Genomic DNA, 27,730 nt, shown 5'->3' with positions numbered 1-27,730 from the left:
AGAGAAAAAAGGAAACTATAAATAAGTGCACATGATAGGTATTCATAAAGTCTGAAGATCAGTGAAATGAAAGAGCCCTATGTGTATCAGGGAGAAAACTAAGAGTCAACAAAGAAAGACATATAGAAAAGAATGATTTGCCATGGTTGCTGCATTTCAAAAAGCAAATGCATATGAAACTATTTCTATTCTTGAAAATACTCTATGATTGAGAGCTCTCATCCAATGCAGCCAGCTACAAAACAAACCCTTTTCAAGAATTTGAAATGGAAGTGGTTGTTAATTTATTTTTATGTTCCTTACTTTTCTAAAGCCATCCAGGTAAAAACCACTCTCACTGGTAACTTCCCTGACTTCATACACAGCCATTCCAAAATGCACAGGAGTGCCACAAGCATGTCAATGGCATATTAACTTTGAAAGCTAGTAATTGTACAGATGTCAACATTAGATAGTATTTGCAAAGGTGCTTAGGCAATTAAGCAATCTTCTGATTCTGAAAGGGCCCACTGAAAATGCAAGGCACTGTCAGCTGCTTTACTGCTGACCACCTGAGCAGAAACATCCAATCAAGGCATCGACTCAGCAATTCCAAATCTCCTATCACAAAACCAAAGCTACCTAAACTCTGCCTTACGAGTCTTTTATCCTAGATACCAATACAGTTAACATTATTTATGTATTTATTCTAGCAATATTTCTGTGATGTAGGGAAATGTTGTTATTTCCATTTTACATGTCACGTCAATCCAGGCAGAGCAGGATACCACAGCTGTATTTTAGCCCTCAAGAATGTAACAATACAACTGTAGCTTGTGAATGAAAAATATCTCCAACTTGTCCAGAACTCAAAAGTGTCATTTCAGCGTATGTTCCTTTTGCAGCAAAATAAGCACCAACTGTGCTACTCACACAGAGGAAGGATCCTCCATTTTTAAATTTAAACGAAGCAATTATTTGACCTGCCAGAACACAACTTGGACACTGAGGGAAGCTTGCTTCAGAGCTGCTGCTGCTTGTTGAACATTACATGAATTCTCACAAACAGCCATTCAAAAAACTACTTACACATGAGAAAGACCCAGGAACATGGTAATTGAGGGGTACAGAACAAACCCTACTTCCCTTGCATCAAAGAAATAGCAAGCTATTCTAACATCATAAATGTAAGATAGCCACAAGTACAACACAGTATAAATGTTAGAGGGACACTGTGTTACACAGCACACATGCACCAGCAGGAAAGTCTTATCCAAACAAACACATTCTACTGCCTTAATCAAAAAGATAACTTTTTGTCATGCTAAAAATGTCCAGCTCTAGAAACATGTTAATTCCAGAAGGAAAAAGTCCCTTCTTGCCTTACCTTCAATTAGTTTTGCTCTAAATAGTTAAAACAGATATATATATATATAATCAGGAAACTTGCATCAAAGCAATCCTCTACAAATCTTCTACAAATTTATTAATAAAGCAGGCAAAACTGAAAAGCATTGAACAAGTGGCTCTCCTTACCTTCAGCACAGCAATGAATGGTACAAAATTAGCCCTCTGAAGACCATTTTTATAGAGATCTGAAAGAAAGGGAATCAGTACCATTTTGCTACTTAGTCTTAACAACGTCGGCTTATCTTCTAGTCTAGCAAACAAAATTCAGTGTTGCTAGAGACAGGAGGAGGAACAAAAGGCAGAAAAGGAGAGCTAAAATCCATTTCTCTTTGTTTACTGTATGAAAATTCAGTACAATCTTAAGGAAGAAAGGAACATCCTGAGGAAGTGTGGAAAAGGCAGGGAGCAAAAAATTACTTAGACCTCTAATGACATATAACTAATTCTAGCAGAAGAAATTAGAGTAGCATCTCTTTTAAAGTAAGGGTATAAAAAAATATTTGTAATGCTGGGTATACGTTGGTACAGACTGTAAGGCAAAACTATGCAACTGCTAAACCCAAGTATTGGGCAGAGGGCAAAAACCCCACATAAACTAAAAATACACAATTTTTCTTTACAAAGTCAGCATCGTTCTTGGTCAGTGCACTGTGGTGCATTTATCTTCTAGCAATTCTGCCAGGTACACCTCCTGTTCAAAAGCAAGAAAAAGGATCAACCCTAAGGCCAAAAAACTGAAAATTAAATTAATATGTAAACTTAGGCAAAGTTGCTAAAAATATAACTGAATAAAGAAAAAAAATAGTATGTCATGTAACAAAATGCAGATCTGCATCATCAAACAAAAAATACAAATTAACAAAAACAAACTCCAAAGCAGAATTTTTCACCTGACGTATCTCTATATATTTAAACAACATAAACTTTTCTTCTCTGGAAATTATCCAACTGCCCAACAAGTTCATAACAGAATGACTTCTTTGAAAACACAGTCACTTAAAACTGTATGATGAGCTGCTCTGTTTCATTAATATTCTGAAGCCTTATAAAAAGGCAGTATAGCACCTATACCTGATGGAAGGAATGAATAAGAGAACACAGACAGCTGGCAGAGATATCACCAAAATGTCACACAAAGCACATGCCAGGTTATGATTATCCCTTATATTCCCCATAAGGCCTGAAGGCTACAGCTACACTAAAGCTTTTATGCTTTACCAACACCTGATGGTGGACAGAAGATGCTGCATGCCTGAGACACCAGCAGGGTACCTACAGAGTGGTTTTCACAAAAGTGGATATGTACACAGAAACATTTAGAAAAATTATTAGTAAAGGCAATTCCATACCCTAATTACTAACAAAGTTCTAGGAAGCCATGTATCATGCTCATTCCCAACTCAGCAAATCAGGATGGTTATACATTTGTTAAAATATATAGCAATCAATTGCGTATTTACTTGAAAAACTAGTGAACATGTAACAGTAGTGTAAGACAGCTACTCCCATTAGTTCTTCTGGCTAATATGGCTGTGAGCTTTGCACCATGTCTCTGTTTCGTGAGGATCAGAAAAAGCCCAGTAATTTTGGTGGAGAAATGAAGCCAGGACTCCTCAAATACAATCTTAGTATATTCCCCTGGGGCAAGAGCTCATCACAGTTACATGTATCACTAACAGTCAGCAGCTGGGCACATCTGCTCTCTAACGAAAAAGCCACTCTTTTCCCTCTGTGCCCACAAGAAACAAATCTCTCCATTTAGTCTTAAACCTCAATGTGGCATATTACACTAACCCAGCTCTCGATGTCAGACACACCATGAGCATGCAGAAACAGTGACCAGAGAAGAGAGAGGCATCGGCCAACACCTGGACTGAAACACAGCACAGTTCTGGAGATGCTGTTCTTGACATTCTCTGGGGTAGTTAATACAGGTGGATGTTTTTCATGTTGATACAGTGACTTAATATACATTAAAAACACCCATGTAACAATAAAGGTCGATTTAAAATGTTGGCTACAATCCCCAAGTTATGATAAAAAAATTCTCCTGAGCTTTAAAGAGCAGTGCTTCAAAAAACCAAAGGATGGCTCTCAAGTGAGTAAAGCACCAGCATTCAGTCTGTCTGTAGTCAAACCAACTACAGGAGGTACAATTTCATCTTGTTTGGTCAAAAAAGCAAAATAAGCCAATGGGAAATTATTTTCTCCCCTAATAAAAACATTTGGGTGGGGTTTTTTGGTTGTTTTTTTGTGTTTTTTTTTTTTTGTTAATATAAAGTTCACTGTAGAATTGCACATTGTTAGTGACTGTCTTTTACTCAATTAATTTGGGTAAGAAAATAAATGGTAGTTATAGTTAACAATTAACTTCAGTATTTGAAATTGATCAGTCCAAAGTGTTGTAAAAGTTTATGCATTATGCTAACTGCTAATGTCATGCAATACAAACATTTTTCTTCTCTACAAAAAATTACAGTTACTGCTTGATTAAAACCCATACACATTTGAGGACTTCATAGAAAGATCTACTTAGCTAGTCACTACAAGTGACTAGTCACCGTAAGAAAAGAGGTAGGAATGGAAACAACTCTCCACTTAAGTAATTCCCTCAAACCAGCTTGTAAGAATGTAAAAATGGCATCTTGATAAATGACTCTCCCTCAAGCTGGTGGATCACATCTGCAATTTTCTGAGTTAGAAACTGGGAAGGAATGTGATCTCATTTGCCCTCTCTTCTGCAGGATATGATCTTTTCCTATCCTTAAACACATTCAAAACAGATGGTATTTTAACCCTCCTCAACCACCCTGTCCCCAAATACCCTCTCACTGGTTTGGATAGAGTAAAGATGATCAGAAGACACAGAAGGTTTTGAGGGTAGTGGAGGAAAGAACACTTTGAGTTTGAGATAAGGAGGAGTAAGATTTAGTGAAAAACCTTTCTTCCTTAAGAACAAGAAAAAGCGGAGGACAAGCTGGAGTATCTCTGGTTCTCGCAGACTAGAGAGTTCATTAGTATTAAATACTGTATGGTATAAATACAATTGTTTTGTAAGATACTGAGATTCATTGAATTTGGGTAATACTGGTAGAATGTTTGTTTTTACCTTCTGGCGGCCTGTTAGATGTTGCCACAACGACAACCCCATTTTGGAAGAGATTTTCAAAAAGCTGCTTCAGAATCATGGCATCAGCAATGTCAGTGACCTGAGAAGACAACACATTTGTTTTATCTTGCTTTCAGCTTCTGCTGCAATAGATCTGCAAGTGGCTTTGTAGCTAGGAAAATGCTTGTTAGTGAAAGCCATGGAAAAAGATTCTAATTATTGCTTGGTGAGAAAAAAATAAAAGGGATAATTAATAAGCAGTGAATGTACCACAGTCTTTCAAAACTTGCCCACTCTTTATTGCGGAACTCCACCATTTCTTTACCAATTGCTAAATGATTCCGTGTTAACTTCTATTATAAAACTACAGGTGGGAGACACAGAAAACAGACCTAAACATTTAAGAGCCTACTTAATTAGGAACAACATGAAAAAAACCCAGAAGATAGAAAGAGATACACACCGGCTGTTTTACATTTCTATTACCTTTGAGGCAAAGGTTTGCAGAGGTGAATTTAAAATGGTCATGAGACTTCAGAAATAAAGACAAGTAGCCAACTATACATAATCAGCTGCTGTTGAAAATAGAATGATATGACATAGATACTATTGTGTGATTGTTGCAAAAAACAATTCAACAGATGGCCCATCACAAAAATAAGCAATTTCATTGTTCTTTTTAAGTGCCTTCTATTACTGTCCATGAATAATCAAAAGGCAGGCAGTCACTTCCAGCACAGTCAGCCTCTTCTAACCTTCAGGCACAAAACACGAATGAAAAACAAAAATGGGTAGGACAAGTGATACTGGGGAGGGGTAAGGAAGAAAAAATGACTAAAAGATAAGCCATTAAGTAAAATTTCTTTAAGTATCTTAATTTTAGCTTAACAAATTTGCTTTATAGTACCAAGAAATAAATAAAGAAAATTACCAATAATAATGCTGTAAAAACAACAACAACAACAAAAAAAAAAAAAAGAAATTTTTCTGAAAAAACAGCAATTCATATTCTACAGGAATTCTCCACCTTAGTATGTAAACAACCTTTATGATCATTACACTTGATTCTCCTGCAGTCCCTGTGGTTATTATAAAGACACTTGTTGCATTTTGACTTACCAAAAGAGACCCCAGTTGTGAGGAAATAAACCAGTGGTGGCATGCTGGGAGTTACACACACCCATTACACAAGAGATTGCTGTTTTCACCACCTTAGATGTGTATGCTGTGATGGCAATACATGTGCAGAAAGATTTTAACTACTATAATTTTTTCTTCTACTCCACACCCCTCCAGCCCCCATCATTCTCCCATTACTAAATTACTTTTCTGGGCAGAAAAAAAGATAATTCTACACTAGAGACTTAGGTAAAAGACTTAGGTTACATTTCTGGCAGCTAGTTTCGAAGCAATAATTTTGTTAATGAACTATATATACGCACTAGTTTCCTTCTTCCAAAGATTCCTTCCATTTTGTTCTAGGAATGCCTTAATAGGATTTTTTTCCTTTTTAAAAACCAAACCTTTACACAATCTGTAACAGACACCTCAGATGTGCACATCTCTAATCCCTAAGATCTGCTATTAAAAAAAAGTAGTAAGTCACTATTGCACTATATGTTTAATATACCTGCTTATGTTTCACTTATCAATAATTTATTTCTTCTGAATACTAAAATTTAGGAACTTCTCCCATTCCTAAAAACCCAAGACACACAAGGAATCACTATAAATGTGCATCTTAGGGGTGACTGAATTTCTTGTACCACAAAGCACACCTAAAAGCCAAGTTCTAAAAATCTATTACAGAAGCCACTTTGTTACAAACCTTTTTGTTTAATAGTACTACAAAGCATGCTACCTTTAGAAAACAGGGAACCAAAGAATATTAATGCTTGCATAAAACAAAACAAAAACATTCTCTTATTAATGACAACTCTTATTTGATGCAGGATTCTAAGCTCCATTACAAAAAAAGGAAAAAAACCCCACAAACCAAACCAAAACAACAATAACAAAAATCAACAAAAAACCCTCTTGAAAGTTCTGACAAAAAGCAAGAGCCATTTTGAGGACCAGGATGCAAATATGAGCTCTTTTTATCTAATACACTTTAGGAAAAACAAAAAGATTTCAACAAGGTAAAGCAGGTAGAAGACAGTAACTATAGGATCTTAAGTTCTCATGGTTTTTACTGTATCCAGCATTTATTGCAACTGATAATAAAAGCAAAGGCTACAAATTACCAATAAGGAGAGCCTGCTAGGGGAGAGAATGGAGAAATTTCATTAGCATTTAAGAGAAAAAAGAAAAAAAAAGGAAAGACACTAGACTAATAGTTAATTTACATGTGTAAGTGCCGGAGACTCAGTCAGCCACTGATTGGTACAGTTCCATGTAATGAATGACAAACATAAGCATGTATTATCAGCAATTAGTACTAGCACAAAAATAAGGGCCTAATTTTTATTAGAGGCTTTTAATAGAATGCAGGTTAGTAAAAACTCCCTAAATTGTTACTTCACTTTTGTAATCCAAATGGTACCACTGGTACCTTAAGGCTAACTCTGCACTATCACCCAGCTTCCCGAGAAGGAGGGCCTCTGGTTTCATTACTAACACTAATATAGCTTACAGTCCTGTGCCAAAATTAGAGCTTCTAATTACCTGTGTATAGCTATTTGGTCATGGCTAGCCACCCCTGTGTTCCGAGACACCATAGTTACAAATGGCTTCGTTTTAGGGGTTTTCTTCAAAATGAAGACATTTTTAGAATGGCTTAAGACTTTTGTGATTAAAAAAAGACTTTAATATTAATTTCCAGTAAGCTGTATGACAAAGATCAACAAGACATAGCGATGCTTTAATAACCTGACAGCCTGGGGCTCAGGCAAATGCTGACAAAATCCTGCTTCAAAATGGACAAACACAGAAGCATAGTGCCATCACTGAGGTCCTGGCCACCACACAGTATTCGCACAAAGCAACATTAAAACATAATTTTTTTTTAAATACAACAATACTTTGGAACACAGAAAATTACTTTCAAAATAAGTACTTAAATATTTTTCTAGATAAATTAGTCAATTCTCCACTTGCTTAACAGTTCTCTGGGCTTTGCATGAAGATTCACTTCAGAAGACTTCTGTTTTGCTTTAGCCCACTGTCAATGAGAAAAATGCAACCTCAGCAATGCTTTTGTCTTCTGAAGTTCTGCATTTGGTTTCCTCTGAAATATGAGCATTAACAATATGTTTTGCTCTCCCTGTTTAAAATATCACTAATCCATTTTGTTCTAAAACAAATAATTAATTTCAACTTATTCTCCTTTTTTTTGTTCAGCAGGCATCTGAAAGCAACTTGAAGTGTTTAAAGCAAATATCAATAGTTTTTTGATGGTGCCTCCACACACAATTATTTTGCAAAAGCAACCCCACTTCTCATCTGTCAAAACAGAGAGTTGCTTTGTCCACAAGTCAGAGCAGTGTATATTCTGAGCCTGCAGCTCTTTCCAGTTTCATTTTAATCTAGCAATTCTTTAAATTACGAGTAAATCAAACTGCAGGGAAATAAAACCATGATCTCCACTGCAGAAATGAGCTGCAAACATCCTGAATTAAATACAGCTCCTTATTATTAACTGTGTCACCATGCGAGCAGCTCTTCCAGTCCCTGCACTGCTTTATGATTATTTAAGCATAGGGTTTCTTATCCCAAATTCAGTACCTTCTGCAAAATTTCAGAAAACTGGAACTCCTCTTGAATAGGCAAAACCTGTGTAGAGTTCCACGTTACAAAAAATCAGGCAAGAAACCCAGCCATTCAGAAATTTGTGAATTTAGAAAATTAGTACACCCAGAACAAGTAAATTTTAAAAATTCACATATTAATGCAAAGTCTTGGAAACACATTTTAAAGAATAGTTCTTGTAATAATTTCCCAACTGTGACAGTCCAACAAAACAGGTGATTTTTACAACTGAAGTCATTGGTGTACCTCCAGCAAGTCAGCAGGGGGAGCAGGCAATCGACTTGGGAACCAAAAATACCATGGTCTCTCCCTTTAAAATGTGAAAACATGACAGTCTGGAAACACCGCAATACTGTAACATGAAAGCAGTGAGCATTTATGCAGAAAAGCAGGTATTTACACTAATACATGGTACAGCCTCTTTCTACCATTTGAGCATTTAACACCATGACAGTTAACACCTCTTCACAGTGTTAAGTACAATTGTATTTAGATTTTACACTCAGGTTTCAGAAGCCCAGCATAATCATATTCACTAGACAGAGCACAGATTAAATGATCAAACAGCAGCAATTGCAATGACCCCACACATTCTGAAACCACAGATCAAAGTACCATCCCTGCTTGAAAAATGCAAGAGAAACTTAAAATAAGAACAACTGTGTTACGACTTGACCAAAATTCCCTTCATGGGAGCCGACCATAGAACAGTTATTTCCTCAAGTGTGCAGGTTTGCAAAATAATGGCTAGGAGATATAAACTGCTCCATCCATTTCAGAAATGTATTCATTTCAGACCATAACAGACAATTTCCAATTAATAGATTATTTTACTGCTGGTGATTTGAGAACTAACATAAATCTGTCCTTATCTTGCTCTGCACTTTCTCTCTGAACTAAAAAAAAATTCAGCTGGTTAAAGCTGCCAAATACCTCTCATTTTTATAAAGAATTTTACATTTAAGTTTGTGACATGCCCTTAAAACAAAATTCACAAGCTGTGTCAAACAAATGAAATAATCAAGTTAGCTTGGGCAAAGATCATTTTATAAGTTTATTTTCAATTTTCACATCTAATTCAATAGAAGTTTCTTAAAATCCTTAATCACATTGAGAGTGTTTGTTGCATTATATGAACTACAAAAGCAAAGATCAGTGGCAAGCAAGTATCAGGTGGCACTGTACAGACTCAGCACAGGATGATGGTCCCTGCCCTGAAGTATTCATGAGCCTCTAGACAAACTCTAACACCTCCTGGTATGATCAGTGACTGAACTGGTAAACAAAGGCACTGTAAGGGGACTTACACTGCTAACTTGCATCTTATCTGCTGTGGAAAAAAACCCAAACCCCACCATCTTCAAAACTATGAAGTGACTTCTACTCTTTAACTTCTGCAGGTCCCTACTGGCCAGTGAATCAAATACTATATTAGCAGTAACAAGTATTATATTTTAAGACCAAAAGTAATTTTATGAAGTTTCCCTTGAAGTGAAGGAGTAATTTACGACCTCTTACCTGAAACTCATCAAAACACAGGAGAGCAGCCTCTTTGCTTATTTCCTCTGCCACTGGTGCTATTGGGTCATATGATTTGGCCATAAATCCTGCTTTTCTCTTTGGCAAGCTCTGCTTAAGGCGATGTATTCCTTAGATGATAAAACAGAAAAGAAAAAATATTTCTTATTTCTTTTTCTAAGATAGGAAGAATAAAATTATTTAGCTAACAAATAAAAAGTAAACTGGTCCAGTAAAAATAAGAAAGCTTCAAACTTAATCCAGTTTCAAGAGGATAAAACACTTTTTAACCATATCCACACAACAGTGGAGCTAAAAGCTCAAAGATTTTGTGATTCGTATTTTGTTTAGAAATAAGCAAAACAAAAATCAAAAATCAAAAACGTCTTGAATGCTATGCACCTATACTTTATTTTCTATAAACTTATACAAATTGCAGTTTTATCTTGTTCTGAAGGTATTCTTAGAATGCATTTAGCTAAAAGAATGCAGGTGTAGCGACACAGTTATACTTCAACATGTGAAGATGATGATACTGGCACAAGGTAAAATTAATAAATCCATACTTTACTGTATCATGGATTGTATTGCATCTGACTATAAACAAACACTCAGAAAAAAAAGATCCTGCAGCAGGAAGCTACCTTTGTTAAGATTAAGCACAAATGACAAGAAATGAAAACGTAAAATCTCAAGAGTGACCCAGCAATGATAGGAAAGTGGGCAGTAAAAAGTGGCTCGAGTTATTTACACCAGTGAACGCTTCCCAAGAAAAATGCAGCTGTCACAACACTTGTAAAATACAGCAGTAGTTAACAATTTGACAGTATAATAAGGTCATAGCATTTAGAAACAGAAGCAAGTTTTAAAATATCTAGAGCAGCACCTCTGTCAAAACAAAGCACCTTATTCAGCTGATCAGAAAATTTTCTGAAATTTACGATGCACTTCTTTCTATTACTTTTTTCCTCTAAATTACTGACAGTTTTACTAAGTTAGTCAATCAGAATAGTTCCCATTCTCCTTTGGCATTTATATCTGATTTAGTGATTGCTTATTCAAAATACAGATTGAGTTTAACCTTTACATTTTCAGTTTCAGCAATTGCCTTTTTCAGATTTCATAAAAAGCTAATTGGTACCTGGAAAACATTTAGTTAAGGATTTCATTCTAAACAATACACTCGAGGTATATATACAATCAGGTATACATATTTTTCTTTCAGAAAAGATATTTGAGAAATAATATGCAATTAATATCTATGCTGGTATGATAGACAATGCTAAAATGCTTTAACTTTTCTCCTATTTTTCTTACTTTATACTTAAATATTTAAATAAAACTACAGTGATTAATATAAATATGAGACAGACTTTTTAATAGAGACTGTATTTCATAAAATTCTTGTCAATACCTGTGTCTGCACTTACTCTGGTGTACATCCAACATGAAGCCATGAAAATGGACTCTCTTTTTCCTTTCTACTTCTAAGTGAGAATAGAACATGTCCATCACCATTGTCTTTCCTGTGCCTTCAAATAAGAACAACAAAACACACTCAACAGGTAGTTAATTTAAGAGCAGTATGTACTGATTACAGATTATTGCTTGTTAGCTTGGCACTAATGAAACTATAATTTTCCACAGAATAAGTACAAGACCAGACTGCTGCGAGGAACAGTTATGTTTTCTGTTCAAAAACTTGGAACAACTGCATTTTTATTTTTCTGCTTTAAAAATTTGATTCATACAGAGATGGCCCAAAAGTTGCACAAATTACTTCCCATATATCCATAAAACATATTAGTATTTCCTTTGGAAAGCAAGTATGTTTTCATGCTGCACTGTTGCAATTAGAATATATGAATTTTCTCCCACAATTACTTCCCAAATTCTTAAATTGCATTCTTAAATATTAGTGAATGGGTAGTGCTGAAAACAATGACACAGCTTCCAGCATTCAGGATGTAATTATATTAAATAACATCATAATGTGGAAGAAAACGAACCCTGTAAAATTCATCAAACCAATAAGGCTACATAAAGCTTTTAGACACTTCAGAATTTGAATAGACATGCATCTAGAAAAAATTCCATTGGATGCAAATGAAACTTACCAACATCTCCATAGACATAAAGACCTTTTGGGGGTTTGGCTTTGGCAAAGAGCTGCAAGTCAAGAGAAAAAGAGTAAATACAGATATGGGGTAAAATAAAAGCAAGCACATGGCTGTGATGAAGTAAGAAAGTAGCTACACTTAACCACAACAGTAGCACTAGGTAGCAAAGTGTAACCTTGAACAAATCATTAGCTCAGAATTCGTAACTAATGTTACAGTTGTACAAATTCTATATAAGCAGCAAAACATACACACAGGGCTTGGGATTTGGATTTTTGGGGGTTTTTTTAGATCATTGTGAAAATATCCCTATCCCCAGTCCTAGCATAAGTGCTTTTTAATCAGAACACATAAAATGATTCAATGTTTCCAAAGCCACCATCATCAAATCCTTTCCCTCATTAAGCCCTTTGAGAAAACAGTCCTAGAAAAAAAAGGAAATAAAGTTAAGGAGTATTGTACTATTCATAGATATATGCACTAAATACCTATTAGAGCAGGTCTGCTAAAGAGATAAACTACTAGGATTTAGAAAATCAGGACTGCAAAGCCCATGAACATTGTACGTCCTCTTTCTCTCAGCTTTGAATATTAAATGCAGAATCATCTCTGGTTTAAATATGATTAAAATCAATGGAGTAACAGTAAAAATATGTACCCATATACACATGCATGTCTGTATATGTATAAATATATAAACATCTAAAAAATGTATTTTCAAAGTATTCCTTTTATTAACCATTTTTTCAAGTGAGTTACTTTCATGTGGAATGAATACTGCTTAAGAATTTTAAATTTCTTAATATTATTCAGGACATATATTATGACAGCTGATGGCTTATTCTATTTTACTCAAGTATATATTTTTATGGAAAAACTTCCAGTAATGCCAAGACTTTCAATTTGAAATAGTCCTCTTTCCCTTTCCCCCAGTATTGTGCATAGCCACTTCCAAGTGTAATTCTAAAAAGAAACAATTTCTAAAAAACTAGAGATCTTAACAAAATTCAATCAAATCCATGAAACTGAACTGACATCCACAAAAAACACTGCAGAAGAGTATTTGCTTATTTCAAAGTGCTCCACTTTCAGACCTCTATGGCCTGAGCCAAGACAGAGGAAAATTAAAATTGCAACCCTGTGGTCTCATTTGGAGCTGGGTAATTGCTAAACAACTTGAATCTAAAGCACTTTTTCAAAACACAGTGCCATGTTAAAGAAATAGAGGAGTCAGTACAAAACACTAATTAAATATGAAAGAAAATGCACAACCAAAAAGTAGAAGGGTCATATCTCGGATCTGTAGTACAAGCTCACTCAGAAAATATGCAAGCATGGCTCTTACATAAGGGCCCTTTTTAAATTTAATTTAGATCTCTATTAATAGGGTAATCAAAAATTTGTATCATCAGTCTGTGGCTGGAAAGGGTTTCAGATGTTTGGAAACTATTCCATTAATGGACAAGGCTGCAACTATTTGCTAGTACTTTGAAGGCATTGTAAGACAATCTAATTGTTGAATATTTTTCAGTGGGTACTTTTTAAGAGCTTGCACTCAATAAGATGCTCAAAGTTACAGGAGAAAAGGAGAAACAGACAAAAATCCAAATGAGAGACTTCCAAAGGAATTTCTTTGGGCTTAATTTTATATTAACAACAACCATTTTAACAATATAAAAGACTATCACATTCAGTTTGTTATACAGGAAGGATGTATTAACATAATTTGCCGCTTCACAAGGAATGTCAGAGAGCTAGAAAAACAAATCAATGTGTAGAGTACAGCTTTACCTGTTTTTGCAAATGTTATATAACCAGAACAAATATTAATGCCTACATTTTTATACCAATTTTTTCATTGTAAAGTTCTTATTAATTACATTTAACTATCTTAATATTTGTCTTTTTAGGCATACTTATTTTTAGATGACATGTTACAGAAAAAGGGAGTTTTGACTAAAGGAAACAAATATAATGGCTTGGGCTCTGCAAAAGTGTAAATCAACTTTCTGGTTGATTTAAAAAATGAAATTAGTTTCCCTTTGAAGATAGCAATTTTTGAGTGATATGTGATTGCTAAAAAGGATGAATATTGTGGCAGACCCAAACACCTGCTGAAGCTGATCATCTCTAGAAACAAATCAAATGTCAGAAAACCTCTTATCCTCTTTCAGCAATTAAAGAAGTTTGTAGGAAATATTTTACATATATTTCTAAACATCACACTATTGACAGCTTTAGGATAATGATTTCCTCATTCCTGTCAGATATTGTATAATTCTAAAAATCTGGTTTTATATTCTTGGGTTGGTTTGGTTTTTTTCTTAACATACATTATATTTCAAAAAAGTAAAACTTGATCAGTAGATTTTTAATACTGAAAACTCAGACCTACCACTCTCAAGCTATTTTGCATGACCATAAAATGGATTTTTTTTTTCTTTTTTTTAAATTATTCTAATGCATCTTCTGAAGTCTGGAAGTTGTCTAAGAAAAAGGGCAACTTCCACTAGGATTGCTGATAAAATCGCATCCATGTTCTTGATTCAATGTAAAGCACAGCAAGCAGTCAGGAAAGTCAATGGTATGTGGGGGCAAAGAAAGTAAAAGACTGATCTTGGTTCTATTCAAACACACATTCTGCAAGGAGGGGAGAGACCTACTGCAGAAGATCATCCAGTCACCCTCAAATGAGGATAGTCTACTTTATTTCAGGCAGGAAAGGGAAAAAAGTAGGAAACATAGGAAGACAAACTGAATTAATGAGCTTCTCCTTGCTCATATCCATAGTATCCCGAGGTACATTTGGGGTCTCGGTAAAATAATGTTAAATTTGTTGACAGTACGTTTTCTTTGGCAACAACAGTATGATGTAAGGATGTTAAAGTTAATATTTAAAAGGTACTAACCCAAAGATATTACGTGATGCACAAAATTTGAGTTTGAAGGGGAGAATATCTTTAGAACGCACAACATCTTCCCACCTTGTCCCATGCTCAGACACCAGAAGCAAGGAACTCATTTCCTGGGAATATTTACACCCTGATTGGAAAAACTTTTAAGTGAAAATGCATGTCAATACTAAGATGATTAATTAAAATATGCAAAATTCAGGAGACAAGTCTCCCAACAGCAGATTTTTTTTTTTAAATGCTAACAAAACTGCCTCTTTCTCCCATTCTTTCAGGCCTCCTTTTTTGGCTGCTGTTGTAGCTGAAGCCATTTTCAAGGTCTTGAATGGTGTTTACTATTGTTCATACCTCTTTTCAAAACATGACCTCACTTATAATTGAGCTTATTTCAAGTCATTAGTACAGCAACTCAACAACTCTTAAGATGTCCCAATTGGTATTTTGAAAAGCTGGAGATCTGAAATGTCTAGGCAAACTCTCACAGCCTTGAACTTCAATTCAGAGGATCTCAAAATATCTCAACATACAAGGCCATGCTTTCACCAAGTTGAAGATCAAAGTCCTTGTTCAAATTTGAGGAGTAATTTTGAAAAACAGAAGCCTACTTGGTTGGCAGCAAGACTAATTGTTTTTTCCCCTGAGATTCATTCTAAACTGATGCCCCAAAAAACCTACATCATAACAAAGTAGAGTTTTATTACCATGAAGAAAATGGCTGGTGTCATAGTGTGTCTGTGTGTGTGTGTGCCCCAGACTACTCACTTCAGAAAGCTTTGGCCTGTGAGGTAATACAAGTGTTTTGGATAAAAAAACTGAAAGGCCTCTATTGTATCTGATATAAATATTTGCTCCCTAATCCTGCTTTTACCATATTTTAGTGAATAAAACTATTTAGATAAAGAGTGACAAAAGAAGAACAGAGCTAAAACAAAAGCAGACCATTCTAGTAATGGTTCAGAAGTGCAAGAAGTTTCTATTTCTGGAATAACTGCTATTTTGGAAAAGGCTTCTGCAATTCTAACACAGGAGTAATCAGGCAATAAAATAAGCAATATCAGACTACAGAAGAGGCTGGTAGAGAGAGGCTTCTCTTCCACTGCCCCTTTTTCTTCATTGCAACTTCTCAACCACATTCTCTTCAATGACAGAGCCAGGAAAAATAAGCACACTTGAAATGCCAAGCACCACTATTTTTTTTATTTTGAAAAAGCTGCCAGTAGATTAACATCTTCTCAATACAGGAGATTTCATACTAAAGGTGGGCTATTCAAGTTGCTGGAAACCTCCTGAAAAAGCAGGAGGTCAACCTACAAAATACTTAGTATAACTGATAAAGTATTTTAATTTTTCAAATTAAATCTCTAATTAATTTAAAATACATCAAGTTGTTTCGTTAAGATCTATTAAAACTCACTAAGTACAAAACAGAAAGGAAATCCAATGGTTTTATCAAAACAAAAACATGAGAGTATTCAAAGTTACTAAGTACCCAGCCTTCCTGAGAGGAGAATGCCAACGAGCTGTTCATGAATACAGGATTTACCTGTGCCCTGTACCCTTAGTATTTCCTAGAGAAGCCTTCTACTGGTCACAGGAACGAATTCCACCCATAAACCTACACAAATCCTGTTCAACCCAGGCCAACTCCAGACAGCAGTACTCATCACCGCCTCTTCTTGGCATGAAAAGCCTTACCTCTAACTGAACCAAGTCTGCAGTAGCAACGCTGCGCTGAAAGTCCATAATAGAAAACCAAGTATTTTGTTTACTTTGCAAACTCCTCAACAGATACAAATGTATGATTTTACCATCTACTCACATTTGTGACTTATTCTGGGGAAACCTTCATTAGGATGTTGATTACAACTTTGCTGAAGTGAAACCTGGACTGCACTAGAATTTAAACTATAATCTGTTTGGCTTCATTTTATCTCAAAAGAAACTCTGTGTGAACTGGCAAATTGCTTCCTCAAAGATAGCAGAAGAGAAACAAAGCTGTTGTGACTTCTTCTCCCTGAGTAATGATTTCATTTAATTACACAAGCTAGGAGGCTTTGACAGATTTATGCAAAAGTCACTGCTCTCCTCCTTTTCTGGGGTTTTGATGTATGGCACAGCCCTACAGTGCTCAACCTGGTTATCAATCTTGAGATTTCCATAGAAATATCGAACTCTAGAAGAAAAACCTCGAACTGCAGAAACACCATCCCCAGTAGCAAGTAGTTCTTCAGCTGCTTCTCACTGACTCATTAGTTCCATCAGTGAGCCATGCAACAATTTTTAAAAGTTGGTTTAAAATTAAAGCAGTGTTAAATGAAGAAGTGGAATGCTTTAAAGGAAGTAGTGAAAAACATTCTCAAGTAAAAAATGGCATTTAAGTGAGAAAGTGTCAGTCTGGCTTTACTGCAATTAGCTGTGTTACATAGGGACAAAGTAGGATTGCATCTCCTAAATAGAGTAAGATTGGTATTTGTTCTCTGTAATACAAGCTTTCTTCCCTATTCACACTTCCCAATCAAAGAATCAGTAAATAACAAGCCCACATAATGCTTGATCTACAAAGTCATTACAAAACACCTGCTCTAGCAACTAACAATGATTTGGGGCACTCCAGTTCACACAAGTCAGCTCTCAAAATTATTCTCCAGGACAGTGCTTTTAGAACTTAATATCCAAATATCCACAATACCTTGCCAGAAAAGACCAAAATGCTCTAGCCTACTGATCCTCAGGTTTGACAGGAAATACAGTGCCTTCATCATAACATTTTTTCTAAAAAATGAAAATTAATAAAAATCTGGCATTTATGTCCAAAAAAAACCCCAAAAAACAACCAAGAGCAAATCTGATAATTGGCTCCCTTTTGAATGACTTCTTTCACAGTCCAGGTACAGTAAGACAATTCTGAGATAGGCAAGTTAAAAGATTGTAAGATCAACACCAAAGACTAAAAAGAAACCCAGACAGATGAAAAAAATACAACACCTAACCCCACAGCTTTTCACACCCAGGATCCTCACAAGATACAAGACACTGGTCAGCAGCTTAAGATTCAAATTAAAGAAGTAGTTTAGCAAGCTGAATCCAGCTTGGTCTCCTTACATTTAAGCAAAAAATGTTTGCATTCAGGCATGCTGCCACACTGCTCTACATACCAAAGACAAGAAAAAAAGCACTTTTGAAAAAAGGAAGTTCCTATTTTTCATTTGGTACTTGACCAGACTGAATCAGGAGAGTGGGTTTAGACTCGAGAGTTAGCCCACAAATCCATCAAGACAACATGAATCCATAGGCATACACCCACACACAACAAAGTGTTTTAAAATAAACATACAGTTTTCAGGCTACAGCTATCATTTTTACACTGCTTGTATGTTTTCAGTAATTTTAACTAAAGAAATCCCTAAAGCAAAAAGGTCAGTAATGTGATGACCTGACCCAACTGCCAGAGAAGGCAAAAATATACCCCAAACCAATTCCCACATCAGAGTCATAATCACTGAATGATTTGGATTGGCAGGGATTTCACGGGAACACATGGCCAAACACCCTGTTTAAAGCTGACTTGAAAGGGATCCATGAGGATGATGGCGTCAACTGCTTCCAGAACAGAACTTCCAAAGACACATTCATTGCCCTTTAGGAACAGTCTTGCCTTAGGTTGCTTCCTGTATTTGTCAGTTTTCTTCTGGAATGCCTGACTTTTACTTCATGGAGTTATTTCCCATCCACGTTTCTTCTTAATAAAACCCTCTTTCCTAGGTGCTTAGTCGGCTTCCTTCCATCAGGAGGCAGGAAGATATTTATGGCATTTCCAGTCAAGCATATAAATAGCAAATACATGATCTGCAGCTACATAACCGAGTTTAAGGCACTCAGGGGATGTTGCAGGCAGACTGATAGGTGTGTCTCCCAAAGCTCTGCACCCTGCTACTCCTGCCTATTTGAAACAGCCCCATTTACAGGTATAATACTTGTCCTGTTCTCTGCTTTTTCACACCTTGAAGCTAATACCCATCACAAGAACCTCAGAATGGTTAACTTGTCATTTGTTGCCTGAAGGCCAGAGGACAGCGTGCTATTTAAAGGCACTTGAGCCCTCTAGGCTTCGGCTCCCCTCATCTCATGCTACATCATTTAGTCTTGCCCCGCAAACAAAACACAGTATTTGTGCCAGCTAAGAGAACAATTTGGTATGGTTAGGTAACAAGTTCAACAGAGTTGCATATTTAGATTTATGCCCATGAGATGAGGAGTGTTGTGTAATGAATGCTGAGAAAGGCTAACATGGAGATTTGTTAGCAAAGACTGCAAATGACGGTAAACATTGACCATAAATGTTAGTTAATTCTGATGGAAAATTAAAAACCCAAAAGTGGTGCAAGAGAAAGAGAGAATGCAAAAGAAAAACACTCAAGAGTCTAGCTGGGGAAAACACTGACAGTTTCCCCCCTCCTAGGGACAGGGAGGTCTCTCCAGTGCAGGCAGGGAAAGTGCAGATGAGAAAACAGTGTATGTTTTGCCATGCTCTTTCCCCAGCACTATACTTTTATCATCAGACTTCATCAAACATCCTGCTCTTGTTGTTTCCCCGACCATATCTTACAACTGTGCTGACTGAAATACATTAATCGGGGGTAAATGAAGCACACTCACTGGGCATTCAGCTTTTGTGCACATCTATGATTGCCCAATATTTAGCAAGGAATTAAATATCTTATCTGCTTTGCTGAGTGCTACATTTGGTTTTCTGGGATATAAACTCAAATCTACAAAGCAAGAGGCAAGGAAAGCTGAGGAGGGAGTTCCCACCCCAGCTCTAGTTGCTTCCCATGAGAACGTGCCATACCAGTGCTATCAATATTTGCAGGCGCAAGGCCACCAGAGCAGCAATCTGAGAACAACAGCATGAAAACAAGAAACATGGAAAATACTGTCAAAGAAAGTCTGGAAAGCATTGTGTCAAGAGCTTCAGGGAAAAGTTACAGAGATGCAACAGCAGGCTAACAGCATTATGAATACTGAGGCACTATGTTAAGGCAATGTGCAACAGGGATATGTCTAAACTTTTGTAAACCCTTTGAAAAGAAACTGTGATGCTCCCAAAAACACAATAAGGGTGCAGATTATCCCTACGGCTTCTTTCCTTACCTCACCTGGAAACTAGCAAGGTGGAGAAGAATTGTTTTTAAAAGTCATGTCTGGTAAATATTATGGTATGGAACTATTTGTGGAATATCTGTTAGAGCACAAAACATCAGTGTTCAGTTTATGCAATTCAGACACACGAGTATAATACCAGTGCTTGAGAATTAAAGCCTGGTTTAGGCCCCTCTCTCCTACAGCCAAATGACATTTTTGGAAAGGCAGGCAGTGGATATAACTAAAACCATATCAGATTTTCTTACAGAATTATTCCAACAATATTTAATTTGGTTACTTCTGGAGTGCCACTGGATTTTAAAAATCAAAAAAGAAAGAAGAAAGATTGAAACATGAAGAATAATCTATCTGGAAAGATGCATTTGCAAAAATAAGATTTGAGCTCTTGACAGAAATATATGCATTTTAAGCACATTCATATGAGCAAACATAAACGCAAAATATTTTTATCATTATAAACCTCACCTTTGAAAGGATATTTTTTGAATCTATGCTGTAGCCTTTAAGGCTCTCATGCAATTTCTGCAGGTGCTGCACAACTCTTCTTTGTTGCTCATCATTCTTCAGCTCTTCCTGCTTAATCAGAAAGTCATAATGTTCTAAAGGTCCATTACAAACCAGTAAGGCTCTGGCGTGAGCATCTGTAGGAGTACCAGGGCCTGTCTTCTCATCTGCCTGAGCTGTGTAGGCTGGAAAAATAGAAGTACCCAATTAATAGAGAAGTTTTGAAAAGCATCTCCTTATAAACAACACACATTCCTAACAGTTTACACAAAGACATACACATGACTTACCTATATAACCACTGGTTACCCCTTCATTTCTCATTAACTCAATTTCTAACTTTACTTTAATAGTATGTTTTAACATTCCTTTTTTTTATTAACAAGCACACATTCTAAGATGTCCAGCTAGAGAGTTGGAAATATTTGGATGAGCTGTTGCAAGGAAAGCTTGGACCTTTTTTTTCCCAAATTGGGGTAAAACCACTTAAAAATTCCAAAGTGCATTTCTCTAAATAGATAATCCTTTAGGTAAAACTTCAGGAAGTATTTAAAAGTCAACAAACAAGACACCAAATCAGGAGTTCTGTAAGGAAGCTGAAAGACTCAAACAGCACACTAAGCAAGGCAATAGTTGTGAAGCCCTAAAATGCCACAGCCTGACCTACTGGCATTATCTTCTGCCTAGAAAAGACAGGGACAAGCCCAGGTAGTAATATTGTCAGAAACAAGATGTTAAAAAGAAAAAAGTCAGAATTTCTAGACATAAAACAAGACATAACTAGGAAAGGAAAGAATGCACAAGTTTACAAAGAAGGCTTGCCAAATCATTAAGATCAAACAATGGCAGACACTGAAAAGCTGTTAAATGTCTTCTCTGCTTCCACTGTAATTTAACAGGTTAAGTATAATAAAGAAAAACATGATTTTTAGCAATGATAAAAGAAATAAATTTGAGCGTAGGAAAAACACGTGTCAATGACTACATAGTTAGGTATTTTTAACCCTGTGAGCTCTAAGGAAATCCATTCCTAAATACTTTAGGTAAGTTTCCCAAGCGACACAATGGCCTCTAACAGCTTTCTTTGAGGTCTCACTGAAGGCAGGTAAGATTCAAAAACACTAGGAAAATGAAAAAAAAGATTGTCTTTAAAAAAGAGGGAAAGGTAAATCCAATAGTTTATAGGTCAATCAACACAATTTCAGAACACCCAAAAATACTGGAACAACTACAAGACTTTTTTTTCTTTTAATAAAGCACTTAACATGGTCAGAACATGAATAAAAGGCAACATCAGCTCCCCAGAAACAATGCCAGACCAACAAATTGTCCTCTCTGATCAGGCATCATGCTTAATGGGTGAAGGAAAAGCACGTTAATTGTAGTACCGCTTTTGTCACATAGCACTGCCATCTATAAAGTAGGAAAGAAAGTTGCAAGTGGAAGTACTTTTGAGCAGGTACAAAACAGCTGGAAAAAGGATACGTAATGAATAATTACTACAGTTAAACTAGGTGTATATCAGCAGCGGAGTTTCAGAGAGGGCTCAGGATCTCATCTTGGTGCAACCCTGAATCTCCATCTATGCCATATATGGCAAGATAAAGTACATGGCCTGGGAATGCAAATAACAGAAAATCAGGAGAGGGCTGCAGACACTCTGGAAGGCAAGTAAATGCTGACAAACTAGACAAATAATCGAATGCAAATAGGATGTAATTCACCAGGGACAAAGCATGTTATTTTAGAGGAAATAACTATCTCAGGAGATGGGGAATGACCTGCTAAAGAGTACCTCTGAAAAAAGTATCCAAGGCTACACTGGATCGCAAACTGATAGTGAGACAGTATCATAACACTATTAGAGGAAAAATAAACTAAAATAAAATAAACACAAGTACTCCAATATAAATACACATGGGGAAAAAAAACCCCAAACCTGTTCTATTCAATACTGGTATAGTCTGCCCTGGAAGACACTCTTCAATTTTCACATCGTACGTTATAAGAGCATGAACCAAATGGGAGAGTAAGTGGAGATTTAAAGGATTATTTTCTAAAATATGGGTCACAAGCCACAAAGATGACATAAAAGGCACCAAAAAAAATTTTAAGTAGAAAGACAGAAAAGAGAAGGATAAAACTGAACTATTAGATCAAATTATATTTATTGCAAGTAACAGTTTCTACATAAAAAGACAGTCACTGTTTATATCTGCAGCCAATAATTGCACCAAATTCTCTTGTTCCTGAAGGAACTGAGTTACTGCTTTGAATTAAGAGTAATTAGCTCATCCTTATCTAAAGAGATCACATAAAGAAAGTTGAGTTTAAAGTCTGTTATTGCAAAAATTTGAGTAAAACCTGTAGAGAAGAAAAACATATAGCTGCCTCCAGATATGTACAACAGGATACTGAGAAAAAGAAAGGAAATTGTATTTATACAGATATCTTAATAACTGTAATTAAGGTAGTGAAATAGATTAATAGTCTAGAAGTTGTAAAACTTCCAGTGATGTGTGGTGAATTTTAAAAATGAGTTTGATGAAAATCTGTCAGAAACATGTCAGCAAAACCTGACCTGCCTCTGAAGGGAAGGGGAAAAGGCATAGATCACACAATTATGGAATGGCTTGGGTTGGAAGGGAGCTGAAGTATCACCTACATCCAGCACTCCTGCCATGGGCAGGGACACCTTCCACTAGACCAGGTTGCTCAGAGGATCTGTCAAAATTTTTTCATCTTGCTTTCTACCATTCCACTCCCAAAAAAAGCCAACCTCATTCCTGTGATCCATACCTCTGAATTATCTGCGCTTTTGCAATACGTAGAAGTTGATGGCTCCGAGAGCTCCAGTGTGCCCCCTCATACCTCTAAGTCCACAAGCTCCTACTTCTTATGACAGGATTGAAGAAAAAAAATAAAGTTGATTTAGCAATAAGAAAGGGTTTGTGGCTCATGACCTCCCTGGCCATGGACAAAGCACACCAGTAGGACTCCACAGAAGCATGGGGTTTGTCTCAGACTACATGCACTCACAGCTAACCATCCTGGGAGTGGAAGAAATACTCTAACAGATGACAGAGATGGAGACTATGCCCAAATAGCCACAGAAGGCGTCCTGGCACAAATCACTCACTGTTCTCCTAAAATAATATTGAACACTGGGATTTAAGTATGATGGGGGCATGCTATAGTACCCTGCCAGGAGACACCCAGTAACTGGTTAAGTGATAACCTCACACCTGTAGCTGCAAAACAAAGGCAGACACTACCGAAGAGCATGTGGGGGTTTTAGAGATAAATCAACAGAAGGCAGCTATACAAGTGATAAACTATTCTAAGAGACAGAAAAAACCGTACACCTTCCATTCTAACCTGCATTTTGTGGAACAGATTGCAAAATCAATTACTCAACTACACGAATCACCTATGAGTCAGTGCACTAACTGTAGTCCTACAGTCCTCTTCTCCACATTGAAAAATATGGGTTTTCATTTATCTCTTACTGTTTCATTATCTAATCTTTGTGTTACAGAAACTGCAACTCAATTTTTATTAGTTCCCTTCTGAAATCTTTAAATGTCACACACAGAAAAAGTATATACCTATCTTCTATACCTATGAAGTGTTCTAGAAAAACTGTAGAAAAGCACAGCAGTGAACACTGTTCACTTAGTTTTACATAGAACAGGGTAAAACTAGACATGTGGTTATCCATAACCTATCTTTCCCACCTTCAGGGTGCAGGACAGTGTTGAATGTTACCACATTTAACCTGACATTCCCTGCTTCTTTACATTTGACACCAAGGTGCAACTTTTTCTTAAATTCCTGTTCCCAAAACATACATATATAAGTATAATCTCACTTTATTTCAAACCATATAATTAGCTCTTTGCATTTGCCTTTCTGCTTGCCCACACAAAGATCACAGACACACCTGCAGTGAAGACCTACTGTGATACACCCCAAAAAAAGAAAGAAATTGGAGGGGAAAATCTCACCAAGGCAAATAAAACTTATTTTTAAAAATGCCAATCTGGAATTATAAAAAATTTCTTTCAAGGAGGGGACTTAAGACATATTCAGTAAACTGACATTAATTTACCACAGCAAAGATAATTAATGCCTACATAAAAATACAGAAAGTGTTCAGAACTCCAGGCAGTTTCTGCTCTGGAAAAGAGCAGAAAATTGGAACACTGATCAGTGTGTTGTTGAGTTTTTCTACTGCCACTTAGAACTGATGTCTGAGATGACACAGAAAAAGGCATGTGAGTTTCAATGACACAGCTTATGAAACTAACAGTCACTTCTGAGGCAGGCACTGGAGTTATTTACGCAAGAAGACAAACTGAAATGGAAGTTGGGTTGTGGCATACCAAAACTGATCCTGACAGCAGCCAAGAGTTTGAGAGCACAGGAGGGTAATCAAAGTAAGAGATAGAGAATTAACACTTTCCCCTTCCACTTTCCCTAATGGTTAATTACTTAACCATTGTCTTTAAAATAAAGAATATTTCCAACCTAGAGTTGTGCGAGAACTGCATCTAAACCAAACTCATGTAGGTTGCAACTGCACCAAAATTAAGTACCCCAAAATCACCTAAATGCCACCTTTGCTGGCAGTCATAACCAAGAAGCTGAAATAGCTTCTACTAAATCAGTGTTAATACAAGGTACAAGGACCACATCTGTCTCATTACTGCTCTGCCAGCACAATCTGCTTTGAGAGCTTTTCACAAACCCTGGAATTTGTGTGGAGAGAAGAAAAAAAAAAAAGTAATAGAAACCAACTTTTAAAAACTGTCATGTTTTCAATAATCCAAGATGAAGTTCAGAATATTAGTTTGGGTCACAATGAAGCCAAACTGCTTCAAACCTTGAAACTCTTAGTGTAAAGCTGCTAAAACTGCCTACGAAACACAACTGCCATGACAGAAAAAAAGGACTTGTAAGTCAGAGGGCACTTTTCATCAACAGGCAGATGGTGGTATCAGAGACCTTCCTAAACTCAAGATTAAGCAGATGACACCACAGTGAGGAGGAAGGGCAATGGTACAGTCTTGTAGCTCCAAAGGTTATTTTCCTGCGTGAAAATAGGAGCAAAGGTAGCAAAAGATCAGAAATTATTCTTTTTTCCATGCTACTACCTGTAAACAGTAATAATGTCCTCTTGTCTCATTTTTTATTAAATAGATATGCAAGTTTTTCAGAATCTGTCTCAAACAGGTAAATTGCCCCATGATGTACAAGGACGTGGGTAAATTAAACACATGTATTAAAGTTAAGCACACGAATAAACCTGCAGAAGAACAAAGACTTGTCATGTAAGCTTCCTGGGAAAGAGATCATGTGCTAGGTATAAAGCTAAAAATACATTTATAGTCCTATAATAAACAAATGCTCCTTTCAAAATATTGAACAATGATCAATGACAAGAATGTAAGAGAAGGTAAACTGAAAAAATTATTTACTTTCCAGAGCTTAACAGCAAGCTTAAAAAAAAAATCAAAATCCAACCAATCATATTGGGAGGGGGTATACACACACTAAGTTAGTTATCTGCACAAATTCAAAATTTTAGGCCAATATCATGTAAAATTCATAAAAGCCCCACACTTGCTGAAATTAGTAGTTCAAACCAGAAGCAGCAGTTTGCAGCTAAGACATAAGGACAAGGACTCGCACTTTTGTCTCATTATATGACCTTAGATGAATCACTGAAGGCCATTCATTCAGGCACCATATGAAACAGTATCTTCTAGAGAAATGTGAGTTGGAACTGGAATTCTGCTTTTTGCGTACATGCCTGATACATTTCTGAAAGATTACTTGCATTTTTTTCATGCACATCCCATTTCACAACCTGACCTATAGACATAAGTAGGGAAAGACAAGAGAAATTTATCAGTGAAATTAGAACTTTACACAGATACTACTAGTCAAGTATTTTAATTAAGGGAAAGGTAAAAAACTGTGGAAGGCAAATCACAAAAACAAAGAAAAGGCTATAAACTAGTGATCATAAAAACAAGATTATAAATCAATTCCATGATGGATAAATCAATTCCATGATGGCAGCCCATCCCTGCAGCCTGATGTCCTCAAACATACGCAAGGACTACCATCCCCTTAACATGGAAGCTGACAAACTGTGCCTAAAGCCACTGGATTTGCTCTGACAACTTTTTCTAAATTCTAGTATGCTGGTTATAAAAAACAAACTACATAGAGTCCAAGTGTTAAACCAATAACTAATAAAACACGCGCAACCACAGTACTAACTGCAGTGCTTGTCTATTTTTCTTAGGATGTATAAATATTGTACAATCACAACATGATGTGTGGATGTGAACATTTATCAATCCTGGGAGCCACCAGTCACCAGCCGAATTCTCACACTTTTGACAGACTGGCAGAGGACGAAGAGTTCTCACTAAAGAAAAAAGACCTCTGCTCCTAACCTAAGCCTCGAGTTAACAAAACCCCGTAAATTTGTGTACTGAGCTGACTTTCAAAGCAAGGCTGTGAAGACAGAGCACAGCTGCCGTTCGTTATACACCGGAGGGTCCTCGAGGGAGAACAATCCCTTAGGCACCCTAAAGCCCGGCCAAAGCGCTGGCAGCCACCGGCGCACTCGCCGAGCGCCCAGTGCAGCCGCAAGGCTTTAACCAGGCACCGCACCGAAGCCTGTGTCCCGGGGGGAAGCGGCATCACCAACTCGGGAAGGCACGGGCCCCCTTCGCGGGTCCCCCAGGGGACCGGGGGCGACTCCCGGTGCCACCCCGGCAGGCGGATCTCCTCCGGGGCTGGGTCGCGGACAAGCCCAGGCCGGGGAATCAGAGGACACCGACAGGTCACGGCAGAGCGGCGGGGCCTGTGCGTGTCCCAGCGGTTGCCGCCTGCCCCGCCCGGCACCGGCACCCACCTCCCCTCCGCCGGGGACAGACCCGCGGCACGACGGGGAGGGGAGGCACGCACCGGCTCCAGCGACCGCTCCTCGGTGCCCTCCCTGCGCGGTGCCCCGGCAGCCTGTCGCCCGCCCGGGGCCAGTGAGCCCCGGAGAGCCACGGCGGCGGCACTGACCTCTGTGCAGCGGGAGCAGGCGGGCGCGGCGCCCCAGAGCCCGCAGCAGGCAGCACGCAGTAGCCAAGGGCGACTCAAGGACCGCCATCTTCCCGGCCCGGGGGCGGTGGCGGCGTGGGCGCGGGGCGCGCTGGGAAATGGAGTCCCGCGGAGCTGAGGGAGCCCTGGCGCGG

The 27,730-nt window shown here is 37.3% G+C and overlaps 1 protein-coding gene across 2 annotated transcripts in view; it reads right to left on the bottom strand.

Annotated features, from left to right (window-relative positions):
* The window catches only part of AFG1L (AFG1 like ATPase), a 61,085-nt gene extending 33,425 nt beyond the window's left edge, over window positions 1–27,660 (bottom strand). For both annotated transcript variants that reach the window (XM_042016205.1, XM_042016204.1), the window contains exons 1-7: window positions 27,558–27,660; window positions 20,427–20,650; window positions 11,884–11,935; window positions 11,197–11,298; window positions 9,767–9,897; window positions 4,499–4,598; window positions 1,516–1,574 (exon numbers count right to left, since the gene is read on the bottom strand). In XM_042016205.1, the coding sequence (XP_041872139.1) occupies window positions 1,516–1,574; window positions 4,499–4,598; window positions 9,767–9,897; window positions 11,197–11,298; window positions 11,884–11,935; window positions 20,427–20,650; window positions 27,558–27,645 (756 nt within the window). In that variant the 5' untranslated portion in view covers window positions 27,646–27,660. The remainder of the gene's footprint in view (window positions 1–1,515; window positions 1,575–4,498; window positions 4,599–9,766; window positions 9,898–11,196; window positions 11,299–11,883; window positions 11,936–20,426; window positions 20,651–27,557) is intronic.
* Window positions 27,661–27,730: the final 70 nt, after the last annotated feature.

Source organism: Corvus kubaryi, unplaced genomic scaffold (genome assembly GCF_017639235.1).
Source record: "Corvus kubaryi isolate FWS band 111438036 unplaced genomic scaffold, C.kubaryi_AGA036_p1.0 split3-73, whole genome shotgun sequence".
Taxonomy (NCBI): domain Eukaryota; kingdom Metazoa; phylum Chordata; class Aves; order Passeriformes; family Corvidae; genus Corvus; species Corvus kubaryi.
The sequence above is the reverse complement of the archived record's forward strand: the minus strand, read 5'-3'. Positions and strand labels throughout refer to the sequence as shown.